We start from the raw sequence: 15,144 nt of genomic DNA on the forward strand, positions 1-15,144 counted from the left end.
ATATATATATATATATATATATATATATATATATATATATATATATATATATATATATATATATATATATAAAAAAAAATCTGGTCTCAAGTCTTAAATACTGCAGTATCAATTTGTCATTATAACACTGGTGAGAAATTGATCTACTCAGCTAGTTTATCTCATTATTATATAATAAAACAAGAAATAAGGATATAATGGACACTTTTACAGGCAATTTTGCATGTGACAAGTGCCATTACAACTCACGCCTGGTGCTTATTGTCATTCCAGGTGGGGACTTTGTGAAAGGAGGGAAGGAAGGAAAATGAAGGCCAAAGGAGGAGGGAAGTTGTGGCATAAACAGATCATGAACAGATGGTGTGATATGTGAAAGTGTGAAACCTGGCAGCAGGAGGGAAGGGAGAAAAAACGGCAGCTCTCAGGTGCCGACTATGCCTGGCTGTTAGTTTACAGCATCTGAAGCCAGCAGGCAGGCGAGTCACTGAGTGACAAAGTGGAGTCATATCTCAGTGCTCTGAAAGAGACAGCACTCTGGGGATGCTGGCTGCTAGATCTGAATCACAAAATGGGTAAATAAAGACTGATGCAGAAAGTGGGGGACATGTTCCTCTGTTCGGTTCAAAGAAACATACAGGACTTTGCCACAGGCAATGGAAGATTAGACTACTGACAGGGCTTTGAGAGTACAGACAAGACACTGTGCACCTTGATGGAACAAGACGCAGACAAGACACAGCGTACCTGGACAATGAGAGATAGCAAATAGGGTGTTCAGCTGGAAACTCGCAGACTGTTGGCCTACATGAAATCGCATATCGTTCAAACACTTTAATGAAAGCAAATGTGCAAAAAGAGATTTTTAAAGCTGATGTGAGACTTTTTAAATTGGAACTTGATATGAATTCAGGAGAAATAGAGGACCTCAATAAACAAGGAATGTAATGCAAAAGTTACAGTAATTCAACTCAAAAAGTGAAACCTGTATATAATTAAAAGCGCTTCACGTTTTCCAATATTTGTCCATTTCGGCTTATTTTTTAACTGTTTAAATCAAGTTTTTTTTTTTTTTTTATCTACATAAGAATCTATAATGTTTTTAATAAAAAGAGTAATAATTTTAAAATGTGTCCATAAGTATCCAAACCTTTTGCTGTTACACAGACATATAAGATACATCTTTAAAGTTTATTTCCTTTTTACTTTGTGACTTGCTTCGTAACTGCTAGCTGAAAATGAGTTTCTCAGAAGTTCTGACATTATAAAATATTTTTAATAAATGTGGACTTCGCAGTAGAGAGGAAATCCGTGGAATGGAAGCACTTGTTACTTGGTCATGGCTTCTTTTGGATGAATTGCTGCATCAATACATTTAAGATGAAGACCATCAAAATTTCTCTTGCTAATGCTTGGTTAGCAATCAAGCATTGTATCAAGACTGCAACAACTGCTTTACAATAGTTGCAATCAAGATAGTGGCTCTTTCTATAGTATGTGCACACTTTCTACCACACTTTTTCCTTCCACTTAACTTTCCAGTGCTATGTTTGGATGTGGCACCTTAAACAGACAGCTTTTTTGTTTTATTTTCCTTGTGAGACTCAAATGCTGTTTAGGAGACAACTGTCAAATCAGTAGTCTGACACATTACTGTGTGGCTTGTCTAAAAATCTAATTGGTCTAATATTCGGATTTCATGAGGAAGATCATTTCGAATTTTAATCAGTTGTAAATCTCAATAACCAAAATTAAAAGTAATTCAAGCCTCGAAATGTCTCTATTTGTTAAAGTCTGCACATTATACGAGTTCCACATTTAATCAATTGAATGGCTGAGATAAATTAACTTTTCATTAACATTTTAATTTAATGATATAGACCCTTAATGGGTTTGTCGGTGAAACTTTGATGAGATTGGCTCCATACCTTCTCCAGCAGGTACCCAATCACTAAAAAGCCTTTTCCTCCCAGCATCTGCTCCTGCATGGCCACAGAACTCTTCAGTAGCTCAACCAAAAAGGCTAGGAGAGTGGCACTGCAAAAAAAGAAAAAAAAAAGAAAAAAAAAGAAAAGAAAAGAAAAGGTAAAAACTCAACGGCTTTCACAAGACTTCTTAGCAGGAATTAAATCATATAGTCATACAGAAAATTTGATTGTTGTGGTAGTTCCATTTGCATTGTTGCAGTGATAAAAATAGCAAAAGGATAATAAATTAACTCTTGCAGCACGGGAAGACAGTGCAGCCAAGGGAAAACAACAAGGTCATTTTCAGAGGAGGTCAGCAATCAGCTGGGGAATTAAGCCCAGCCTTTTTATCCCTCTCAAATTCAGAAAAGAAAGTTGGGGTTTTGTATGAGTCCTCTAGGGAGCAAGGGGAGGTCTTTGAGGTGAACTCTAACAGACTGTGTGCGTGTGTGTTCATACGGGAGTGGGGGGTTCAAAGGACCAAGGCGTTGCAGTGAAGAAAATGTTTCTTTGTTGTACAGCTTTTCTGCTGAAGCCTTTTGGCTGAAAGACAGTGGTGCTCGGTGACACTTCTTAATCGGCTTTCCCGCACATCCTCCAATGGTTTCCACTCCAGCTCAACAAAAACAAGGCCACAATCACTCCTGCACAGACTCGCCCATATAGTGTGCACACAGAATGCATACTCATCCAGTCTGATGTGCAATCTCGTATGTTGGTGCATAGTCAGTTCGAAGTTCCCTTTTCTCCAGTAATTCACCTTTGCTATTACAAACAAAGCAAAGCAAAAATAGAAATGTGTGACAATCAACTTTGTGCTTCCAGGTAGTTAACAAGTAACCAGCCTTCTTCCAGTGTGGTAGAACACGGCTGACTGATGTCTTTTCACTCCTGCTTTGCATTCAGGTTGGCAACGGGAAGTATCAGAGAAAATTATTTTTAAAAGGATATTTTAAAAAAATCACTATCTGTGCATGCTGTTGGGAACAGCAAACCCTCAGGCCAAATAGGAAGTTAATTGCTGAAAAAGCTTTGAACTCCAATGCCCAGCAGGCTTTAGAGGGACTAAGTCTTAAAGCAACGACAAAGTGCCGTGTTTGGTAGGGGTGCACACTGTGAACCAAAGGGGAACGCACGCTGGCGAGAGGAGAAGAGGGACGGAGAGCAGAGAGGAGTGGAGTCTTTGGAGGCAGAGAGCTTTGGGGATCAGGGATTTGTGCTCCTATGTGGCCACTCCTGCATCCATTCATGTCATTAAACTATTGCAGTATTAAAGCAGAGCTAAGAATCCAAGCAGCACACAAACCGCAAAGCTTTGGGAAGACAAGCTCAGGATAAGAGGAATGAGAGTAGAGATAATAATGAAAAATGGACTACAGCTTTATAAACACTATTACAGGATTCAGACTAATAAAACTTCTTTAACAGATTACTTGCTCAATTGCCTCGGTTTATAGGTACTGAGAGCAATATTTGCTGCGTGCTTTGCATTATGCGACTTCCCTTTTTCATACGTCTAAGCACAACAACTTACTGGTTAGATGTAGGAAAGGTTAGTTTTATGGTGAAAACAAAAGACTTTAATGCAACATCTTGCCAGCATGAAATCAAGAACTTCTTAAATTCCAACTGTACACTGATCAAAGATAACAGTATACGGATGATCATATTCGTATACTGGTTACAAGTTTTTGCAATCCAGTTACAAACCAGTCAAGAAGCCCTTACTAGTCAGAATTTTAAGCTTAAATGGGGTACATTGCAATAAGTCCAACAGCTACTTAATGCTACTTTGGAGGGACATTTTTAAATATTCTTCTGACAAATCGACATGCATGAGATACTCCTAGTCCTACTTTAATCAATTTAATAATTTAGATGCAAATAAATTATTGCAACTCTTTTCCCTTGTAAAGACCCAGAAACGAGCTGTTCAGACTCAGACAGCTGCACAAACTATTCCTAAAAGAACGCTGGAGGGAAACCTGCCATCAACAGATCCAACCAGAGAGCTTTGTCACCTGCCATAGTGTCAAGTGTTTACCATCTACTGCATCAAACGAGGTTGTGCTCTGCATGGTAACACAACATATTAACCTACCAGACTGTGGTTTCCACCTGGCTGTCCTTCGACTGATGAAAGTCCAACTGAGCAAAAAGTGGAAAGAGTACCTGGATACCACCAACAGAGTGGATGGCACTGTGGATGGAGTGTGTAACTGTGGCTTTCACATCCTGTGAGGATAAAAGCAAAACAGAAACAAATACCATGTTTGGTACAATATCTGCGAACAGACAAAGTCAGAATTTAAAAAAATAAAAACAATATTCATGTTGACTGAATAAAAAAGAAAGAAAAAAAAATCATGAATGAATTCATCATCGCCTCAGGTGGTGTGTACAGATTAAGAGTAATGCATTTGACCTGAAGCATAAGGGCGTGCGGTGAGTGCACAAAGATAGAGGCGTTTTCACGAGGGGAGGACTCCAGGCAGAGCTGTGCGTCGGTGGCCTTGGCGTTGTAGGTGAAGGCGATGGAGCCTGCCACTTTACCGTCGTACAACACCTGCTTGTGATGCTCTGCTAAGTGGATATCACTCTCCGACTTGAACTTAAACGTACTCTGCAAAAAAAAAAAAAAAAAAAAAAACTAGAGCAAATCAGGGAATTAGGAGATAAAAGGAAACACGGGACAAAATGCAAAGTTATTTTCTGCACAAGCCCCTTATCACTTTCTCTGTGGTGCTATCTTAATTATGACTTGATGGGAAAAAAATTATTTGAGAAAGAGCTGATCAAAGCTGCGCGAAAAAGGCAACATTTTGAAAATGCAATTTCTACACTGATTAGAACTGTCTTTTTTAATTTTTATCAATCTTTATTAGTGTAATCAGCCACAAAGTGCAACACAATTTACCATTTCAGTGATGCAAACCATTCTTGGCACAATTAACTGGAAACCAGCAAAGTAGCGTAAAGAAGTTGTGTAAGGTGCAACATTTCATGACTTCCCCTTAATGTCACTATCTTCTGCCAAAAAAAAAAAAAAAAAATGTAATCTCACTTGTTTATCTTCTAAAAACACATCACACCAATTAGATTAACATGTATTTTACAAAAACAAAGTACGTTTTGCTCTTTTATGTTGCTAAATATTTTATGTTGCTCTCTTTCCCTTTTTTTCTCTCTGGATCAACATCACTTGGTTTTCTGCAGCTTCTACTACAGAGAGCAATGATGAGGAGGAACACAGCCTGACCAAATGCATTAAGGTTCCTTTGAAATCTTAAATGATTGCTTACTTGTTTTAATTTAACTAGACCATTTATGCCAAGCTTTTTTCTTGAATTGTATCCAACAAAGCACTGTCACTGTGAGTTCTCGTGTGCTCACTCTGAAATGGCTACCAACTGAACGTGGGCATTTTCACTCTCCTGCTAGGACTGAATGGGTCATTTAGGGTTTAAATACGCTTGTGCAAAACAAGTAAATTAAGGGTTATCAGATATGATTGAAAACACAATCAAATAAAACCTGGCCGTGTGCAATTAAGTCCTGAATTACTGTCATTTCACAACCTGACAATTAGAGGGAACAACTACAAAAGTTAAATCAAGTCATTTGTCCTTTTTAGAGAAAAAAATAGTTTTTGCCCCATCAAACTTCTGGTTAATTTATGATGCCACTTTTAATTATCTCTACAGTGCAAGTGGGGGATTTCCCTTTTTTTTAATATTTCAGATTTGCCCATTGCCTTATTACCTTCTGCTGTCTCAAGACACTTTGATCGCCTGAGTCCAGCTAGTTAATGGTTCAATAAGAGATTTAATATAGTTAACATAACAAATTGCTTATCAATGACAGAGTAGTCGTAATTTACTCAATCAATTATTTGTTGACAGATGAGCTAAAATAATCTGTCAAAGCTGTGAGAATGGACCATGCTTAATACTTAAATCGATTCCTCTAATCAGTAGAGCTGAATTATTAATGAATGTGAGAAATGTTTTCCATCTTTCTCAGAATTATGGGCAGCAAGCATGTGGTGATCAGAGAGAGATAGAGCTCTGCGGCGAGGAAACAACCATATGGTCCCAGAAGATTTGTAAAAAAAATAAAAAGCTTCTCAGAGCATCGCGCACCTGCCTAAAATGCATCAAAATCTGTCATTTTCAGCTGAAGTAAAAACATAAAGAGGACTGCTGGCTGAGACTGTTAGTACTTCAATAGGGGTCCATGTTCCCAGGATTCTAACCACCGGTGGTACTTTGATTTGGCATGAACTATACAAATAAAACACAAAAACTAATGACCTGTCATGTTGAGCTAATAAGAAGAAACACCTATGAGTATTTTGGGAGCACCCTGTATAAGAGAGAAAACTTAACCAAGAACAACTGCGGTGACTAGTTATTACCTCTGAAGTCGGAGCGTGGAGCTGAAAACCCAATTTAAGCATGCCCGAGAGTCAAATCTGAAAACCAGCGGGAAATTCTGATGGGCATGTTCAGAGATTAACTAAATTCTTTGCATTTTATACATCCTAAATTAATCTGCTATTCAACAATGGTTGGACAGTTCTATGCGTTCGTACGATTTAATGAAACATGAATCGCGAGAAATGCAAATAACCGTTTGATACTGCTGCTGTGCTCAGTGACAAGTTAATTAGTCTTAGGAAGAAAAGCTAACTAAGTTACTAGCAAAAGAATTTTAAATTATTCATTTGCTATTTAAACCATTTCAAACAAAGTTCTTGCTCATTTAATGTGTATTAATGTGAAACATCTACTTGCATGAACGGAGCAATGGGTGCCATCACCCAGCACTACATCCCTGCACATATTTCTCCAGTAAAGAACATCAGAAACAGTAAGGATGAACTACAACTTCTGCTACACCGCTTCTTACTTTGTTCGTAAAAAAAAAAAAAAACATACATATACATATTCTCCTCATTTGCTATGATCAAGTCCACACAGCAGTTATTATGCATCTCATCATGTAGTCTCTAACATCCTTGGGTAGTTTTTTACTCATGGAGCCCAAGTGACCAAAAATAACAAGCTCCAGCGCTTCCACTTCTGTGCGGGCAGTGCCGCAGTGTGAAAATAAAGATCGCATGGGTTTTGACTATAAAACCTTGTGCCATGACAGCATCATTCCACAGGCCAGCCAGTCATATAAAAGAATTAGGGCACAGTTCTCCCTTTTGCTCCAAGAGCAAAAGGCCATCCCTGAGCAAGGGCGAGCACTGAAAAGGTTCAGAACCTCGAGTGTTTTCTGTGGTCTGAGTATAACAAGAACTGTTAAAAAATATATGCTTTCACTACTGCAATGTATATTCAAAAAGACATTACCAGTCCCAGTGTAGGTGGCTTAATGAACTCCCTAATTAGGAATAAAACAATACAATTACTCCCATACCAGCAAAAAACTAGGTCAATACTTGCAGATGTAAAGTGTTTTAGGCTCTTTAGATGCAAGTAGATTCAGCCTCCCACAGAACCATTAGAGACACATCAGATCAGAATCATAATCACTTAACAGTAAAGCAAATTGAACTGTAAACATAGAAACTAAAGCAAAAATAAGCAAGATTCAGCTTCCAGAACAGGAACTCCTGCAAAGGATAATAAACCTGGTCAATCAGATTCATTTAAAGATTTCTTTTTTTCTCTGTATAGATTATTCTTTGTTTTTAACTTCTGGTGTCATGGCTGTTCTGTATCTGCACTAGGGTTATAGATTACACCTTCTGATCCGTAGCCTACATTGACGTTGCATTTCATTTTCCTGAAAGGAGAAACACAGCTGTGCAAGTCGGTCTCTTCTACGGCACTTTGTGGTGCATTCTGCAGAGCAGCGCTGGCACAAATTCAGAGGGCTAATCTGCCTATTGTAGCCCACGTATGGCAACAGAGATAGAGGGTAAGGATAGAAATAACCAAGTGCATCATTTGAAAACATGCAAAGTCATGGCTTAATTGCTTTGACGAGTCCAATCAGTGATTAATACTTAGTGTGCAGCAAATCTGCCAGTGGAAACTTATGACGGATTGAGAATTTACAAGTAAAGATGTCTTTTAAAGTGTTGATATTTATTTTATTGTACCATGTAGATCAGCAGCATCAAACTCTCTGGGGTATAAAAATACATTCTAAGAAAACTGCAGCAACATATCGTGAAGAATATTTTTAAGCACGCTTCTGTCAATTTTAGTACACATATTCTCAACATTTTCTCTTTAAATCGTCAGTACATTTCTAAAGATGTTCTACATCCTTGGAACAAATGCAAAGACACAGCCGTAAATATGCTCATAATGAAATGCACAGAAGTCTTCCAGGTCAAAATCAAGTCTAGCAAGCGGAATTTTAAAGAGAACTTGTAGATTATTTTGCAGACAGCTTTTTTGAGCTTCATGGCCACAAATCATAGAATGCAAGAAAATGTTGACCCGCTGAAGCAATAATCTATATGTTCAGAAAAGCCCGAGAAGTTACAGTTGCATTCAAAGCACTGTACAAGCAAGAGAAAGCGTGTCAAAGATCAAACGCAGATGAGGTAAGCAGAGATTAAAAAAAAAGAAAATACTCCCACATCAGTGTAGAGGTTTCTTTCCAAAGACTGAGCCAAACTGTGGATGTACAGCAGTAAATGCGTGCTGTAATCTCCTGCATTAACGCATATCCCTGCAGCTCTTAATTAAAACAGGAAGGATTCCTGACAGCTGGACAACTTCCTAATTATAGCAACCCACTAGGCTAGATTTATTATATTCTCCATTACTTATCAGAGCTCCATCACTTACAGGTAATTTTCTTTATGGACCCCGGTCATCACTTCAGAATTTTGAACAATTGCCTCATTTTCTCCCAAGTAATAGTGCGTAGTTCAAACACTGCTTGGTTTTACATTATTTGGCTGAAAGTCATATTAAAAAAAAAAAAAAACTATATATCTCTGAAACTAGATTTCACCAACTCAACTCTTAATAGACAACATTTTGAGGAACGTCCCGACTTTCTCCATCAAAGGATTCACATTTAAGTCATCTGTGCAAACGTTGTATTGATTTAACAAATAAATGTAACACTTTAACATTAACATTACAATACAAAAGGAAAATGTAGTGCAGGTTTCTTCATTCAGGAAGCAGTTTTAAATAGACTAGGAAAAAAAGGACGATCCCATTAATGAAAGGAAGGCCTACATACCTATAATCCATTTTTAAAGTTATGATGAAGTATAGAACATTGTTTTTGCTAAAGAGTCTATTTTTGCTTTAGTAACAAAACAGACATTTCAGCGTCAAAACAATCCCCTCTGATATAAACTGTGTGAGACATTATGTGTTTGGAGGCGGTTTTGCAGTGCCTTTTATTGACTTTTTATAACAGGGTGCAAGTATTGAGTTTAAAGAAGCTCAATTCTCCAAATATCAGGGGTAAAAATGAGAGTGTAAAGAGAAGAAGTAAACTGAACAATCTTGGCAGACATTTAAAAACAAATAAAACAACGTTGAATTACACCTCATATTAAACGAGCTAAAACTGTCACAGTGTGAAAAAAATTATTTGCAGCTCCTTTTACGGCAAGTCAAAGTTTCTCTATTCACATTCATGATTTGATGCTTTTTAGGCAGCATTGCTGCAGCTGATATAAGTTGGCTCAGGACTGAGTCGCTTTACCGAGTTCCTGCAGCTTTCCCTCAGCGTGCCGCGCTATTATTTCCAAGGAATAGGTAATTTATGCAGCCGTTTATCTGGCAGGAAAAGCAGGACATAAGGCAAGGAACTACGGGGCAGCGCTTCTCATTGATTACACAAATGGATGGATGATTCAGACTGCTTATATGTAATCTAATTTAGTCACCCACAAGCACATACCTTATAGCCTGGTCCAAGCTGATGAATTGCAAAAATCTGTGCCGGATTGAGAGCTTCACTGAATACGTAGACAGCTCCTAGCTGCCCACAGAACACTCTGTTTGCATCGGCTGTTTCTGAAGACCCGAGGAAGCACTTATCATAGCTCTGAAAGAAGGGAATGTAAAGGAAAGGGCAGTTAGGAACATTTTCAAACGGATTATTACATAAAGAGAAAAAATGTAGCAATTTAGTCTGTAAATTAGAAAAATGCACCTTCAGAACAGACAGAATCACAGGGGGGAAAAGAGAAAACAGCAGCCACATTAATGATCACAGCGAAGTGCAAAATATGTGGACTATTTTACAATTAGGATTTATGTCCATACAATAGCCAATTTCCTTAGTTTCTTCTTAAAATGTGTAAGCAGCAAAGCTTACAACATTCCATCAAAATGAAACCACCGAAACTAGTTTTTTTTTTTCCTTTCTGTAGAAATAAATGAAAGGTAACACAAATGATACTTAGAAACAAGTACAAAGACTGCATTTAAAAAGTAGAAGTGCAAAACATGTAGAAAAACGGGTGATCCAAATTAGTCCAGATGTCAAAAAGCTCTTCATGAATCAGGATATTCAGAAGTCAACTTCAGATTTGTGAACTATACAAATCCTTATGGCATAAATAGTAAAATGTCTATTCTTGGTTTAAATAGCTTTATTCTCTGTTACCAGCACATTAAAAATATCGTGCTGCACAGAATAATTATGACTCATTGATTTTTTCCACTCAAATGAAAAATATCTTCACCGCAAAACAACAGAGATCTGCAATAAGCTGAGCAGAATATTTCCAGAACTGAAAAGTGTGAAAGCATACAGATAGTCTAAAACGCACATAAAAAAAAAACACTTCATTCCTTCTTTTGTAAAAAAGTAATACAATTTTAAAACAGTCTTGTGTTACTGTAGGTTCTTTGGGGCCTTCATGTTTAAAAATATATCTTCAACATTAAAATCTGCCTAATTGCATAACTGGATGGAAACTAGACCATGTCATCTTGCTAAGGGACTGAAAATTAGCCTTTCATAATGTGAATGACTGGAAATGCAAAGCGTCAATGTGTAAGTCCCTGTCAACCATGCGTTAAAATGTGCGACAAGTAAGGAGCACTTACATCATTTGTGTTGACGTGCCACGCCATGTCGCCATAAGAAACGAGCTGTCCGTTTACGTAGCATCGGATTTCACTGTTCCGCCAGCGGCTGTAGATGTGAACTATGCTGATCATATACCACTGGAGGTGAAGAGTGAGTCAGATTGAAAGGAAATGAGCTCCAGAGGTGTTCATTTTCAAAAACCACATCAGCCGTTCTCATTTTTCCTTTGCACAATTGAAATAATACGGTGGAGAGGGGTGCTTAGACTCCATCTTTAGGAAAGAAGCTACCGAGTGACTCTGAACCTTGATTTTTTTAGGTTTAAGCTTTGTAAAGAGCTCTACAGTATTTTAAATTGCTGTCATCGGGGACATGTCAGCATGCAGAATATTGCAATTACAAAAGACTGCTTGGATGTCAGGGGTTGTTTGTTAATGCTCTGAATGCAAATGGCCAGTTGAATGGACTTTCACTGACATCACGACACAAACATGCTGAAGATTTCAGATGAGAAATGTTTGAATTTTAAGTGGTGAGAAATTTGTGCTGAAGGAAAAGCAAGAGGAAAAGTGAGAACAACGTGGATTAATCACACATTTCAATTTTGAAAATTGTAATTGCAATGTGCAACAATATGTTGCCTTCTTCCCCACATACCACGCAGCTCCAATTAAAAAAAAAGAAAAGAAAAACAGAAAAAACATAAATAATCTGGATGCTCAGAATGTGAATATGCATTTGTTCTGAAAAAAACAATAAAGATAAAATAAACATATGAACTTCACAATTTAGGTGTGAATGAAAATAAAATTCAGTAGATACTGATTTTGAAAAAATGTATTTTAATACTTGGGGACTGTTTGCTTCTTCACTCTAAAATACTTTATTTGGACTACTTCCTAAGGAAACCTAAATTGTACTTACTTACTGCTTAGAAGTGAATAGATGGCAAAACCATGCAACTCTTTTGTGAACCAGAGTCAATTATTTATTGGCTCGACTGAAGAAAGGAGCCGTCGACCCATAGAGGTAACATTGTGTTAAAGAAGATTCATGGTTGAGCAGAAAAGTGAAGGCTGTCTGGGCATCATTTAGAAACGCACTTATTCACTAATGTCTGAACCCAAAAATCAATTAAAAAGTTAATTAATGCACTTTATCTCTGAACAGCTTCAACAATACAAAACCTACACTTTGACTCCTGGAATGAGACAAATTGCTTTCCTCGAGTGTTATGCGAAGCCTCTAATTGTTTCACATGTGTCAGGTGAGTTTTTCTGCTCCACAGGGACAGCTACACCACCGAAACACACCACAATAAATTAGGTTTGGTTCTCTAATCCACATTTGCACGTGTAAGACTCCTGAGTTTTAAACAACTCAGGTGACAATTAAACCGGTACTAATTAAAAAAAAAAAAGATAGATTTAGGGTAAGTGATAATAAATGTAGCAAAAACTGCTGGGTTAAAACAACCAACAAAATATGCTTAAAATGCTGGGGAGGTTTTTATTTCTTTTTTACCTATTTAAAATTTTAATTAAAGTCCCCAAATTCTTTCCCCAAAGAAATGAGAAGAATCCAGAAAGAGAATAAAGAAATAAAGCATAAATTAAAAAATGTTATTGTTACATGGGTTGAAAGGCTTAAATTTCAATAACTCTGGTACCGCCTTTTAGTTGAAAACAGCGTTTATTATTCTCTAAAGAATAAATGCGCCCAAAACTATGCCACTGCAATGAAGAACGTATTAATTTCAAAGTTACTACTCAAATAAGCATCGAAACAAACGTACCTTCCTGGGCTGGAAGTCAAACTTCACACAGTGCTGGAAGCCTTTCCCTTTAGACTTCAGCGATGTGACAATCAAACAATTCCCGACAAAATGTGCAGAATAGCCAATGCCTTTGCTGGTCCGAAAGCTGCAAGAAAACATTTCAAAACTTATTTTATGCTCAAAAAGAATCTTAAGCCAATTTAGACCATCTGAAATCTAAGAGGAAGATTAGACAAAATTATGTAAGTTACACCTTTAGTCATTCACTGTGTTCTTTTTTTGGCAAAATGTACATTATAGTGCACAGTTACGTTTTGAGACTTAGACTGTTGTCTATTTGAAATCAAGCATACACCAAACAATAACTGAAATCTGGTATTAGAACCGTTTTTAAAGGGAAGAATTTATAAGAATTTCTGAGGGCTTTTTGGGGTTTTCTGCTAAAATCATATTTGAATTATTTTAAAACGTGACAGCGTGTCACTTCCAGGAGGTAAATCTTGCATGCATCTGAATTATGTGATGATAATTATGGTTGTAGTAATATTTTGCCTCATCTTTTCAATCAAACATCACCAGATCATTTGACTGGAAGTGCAAACTGCATATAAAAACAAACAGTGCACAGGCCACTCTATGCAGATGCAAACAGATTCCTTTTGCACATCTTTTATTCTGCTGACACGTGCTAAATTTGCTTTTACAGTCTTAAGGCCTAAAGCTGTTACGCTCGACTCAAACACCCATTGTAATGATTAAGAAACAAAGAGACCCATCCTCAAAGGGATGCAACCACAGCTGTGTTTCGTACATAAAGACATATGGATCTCCGCACCTTTCTATCACAGAGCTTGGAAACTCTGTTGGAGAAGCTCGGTCCGCCTCTAAAGATGCAATTATTTTTTTTTGGTTATTTACAAGCCTGCTGCTGAGCTGCGAGGCACTCAGAGCAATGCATAAACAGGATTAGCTTGGCAGATCTAACTCTTTTGTGACCGTCAGTGTAGAATAGGAGGCACATATGAAAACCTTTGCTAGTGCAATGCTCCATGTCTTCTTCCCTTTTTGATTTGCCACATCAGAGAAACAGAGATCTACTAAGACGAAGAGTTTATTTCGGTAAAACACTTAGATCCCCAAACGCCGACGACAGCCAAGAGGTGATAAAGACCGAAGTGACTATTATCTCTGCCTAATCAGTCTTCCCTGTCAGGGAGTTGAATCTTTCCACCTTTTCTGTCCACTCTGATTCTTTTACTCGCCATCATAAATTACACTCTTTGACTTTAATGAAAGGCTCTTCTACAAACAAAGAGAAGGAGCCAGACAGTGCAGCGATTTTGGATCATTGATTTTTACAATAATTACCTAAATCTTCAGCAGAAGCCGGTATGCGAGCGCTTTGTGGCAATTATTCACATCTAAATGATTACCTCCGCAGTGTCTTTAAGCCCTCAGTAATCCAGCTGCAGTACTACATTTCCACATCAGAATTTGTGGCATTATCTGGGGAAAAACAAGGCCGTTTTCCTAAAGACATTATAAAGACGTTGTACATGTGCGTGTGACAAATAACGTCGAAAACTATTTTAACCTTGGATACGATATTCAGTCATAAACTGGTTAGACAATCAGTGTTAGTCACAAAGCATCAGACATAATAAGGCGTTGTCAATAAAGCTGCTGTTCGCTTCATAAGCCTCTGCAACAGCAAAACTATTAAGGTGAAATAAAAAAGCACAAGTGTGTGTTGGTGTGCTCTTACCAGTAGAGATATGGTTTGTCCTTGTCTACATTGATATTATTCAAAGGATCCATTCTGAACCAAGTGTTGAATGTAAACCCGCTCTGATAAGGCCACTTAGCAATGGGAGGTAAAGCAATTGCCTAGAAGAAACATGATAAAAAACGTCATGAAGTAGCCAGGAAAGCTATTTAAAGTCCTTTGGTGTTCCTCCATACCAAGCTATTCAGAATATATATTTTGCAACAGTAGCACTCTAGAATGACTTGGGTAAATATAAATAAGCCTCTGCAGGAGAAAATACAAATGTACTGAGGCGCTTTACAATAAAACGAACTGTCAAATGTCAAATCCAGGTGTAAAAAAAAAAAAAAATGGTATAATGGTAAAAAAAACATTGTTCAAGTAATAATTTGTTTTTCAGGAAATAACTTCTTAATTTGAAAAATACACACTGACTTCACCAGAACTATAGAGATAATTTAATCAAATCATCCAGATGTTTAATGCAATTCAAATTCAATTGCAAAACATTAATCCCAGAGGGAAATTATATAGATGCCCAGATAGCACATGATGTTAAATCAACGTTGAAAAATAGTTAGAATCGTTGATTTTTGGTTGAA

General features: G+C 37.4%; 1 protein-coding gene across 1 annotated transcript in view; it reads right to left on the minus strand.

Moving 5' to 3' along the window:
- The window catches only part of LOC106959929 (neurobeachin-like), a 36,564-nt gene extending 21,909 nt beyond the window's left edge, over positions 1–14,655 (minus strand). Inside the window, exons 1-7 of the mRNA XM_015052797.1 lie at positions 14,540–14,655; positions 12,793–12,919; positions 11,015–11,134; positions 9,858–10,004; positions 4,390–4,587; positions 4,066–4,199; positions 1,926–2,034 (exon numbers count right to left, since the gene is read on the minus strand). Coding sequence (XP_014908283.1) covers positions 1,926–2,034; positions 4,066–4,199; positions 4,390–4,587; positions 9,858–10,004; positions 11,015–11,134; positions 12,793–12,919; positions 14,540–14,592 — 888 coding nt within the window. The 5' untranslated portion in view covers positions 14,593–14,655. The remainder of the gene's footprint in view (positions 1–1,925; positions 2,035–4,065; positions 4,200–4,389; positions 4,588–9,857; positions 10,005–11,014; positions 11,135–12,792; positions 12,920–14,539) is intronic.
- Positions 14,656–15,144: the final 489 nt, after the last annotated feature.

This window comes from Poecilia latipinna, unplaced genomic scaffold (assembly GCF_001443285.1).
Source record: "Poecilia latipinna isolate Pla-1442-1.1 unplaced genomic scaffold, P_latipinna-1.0 Scaffold1134, whole genome shotgun sequence".
Lineage (NCBI taxonomy): Eukaryota > Metazoa > Chordata > Actinopteri > Cyprinodontiformes > Poeciliidae > Poecilia > Poecilia latipinna.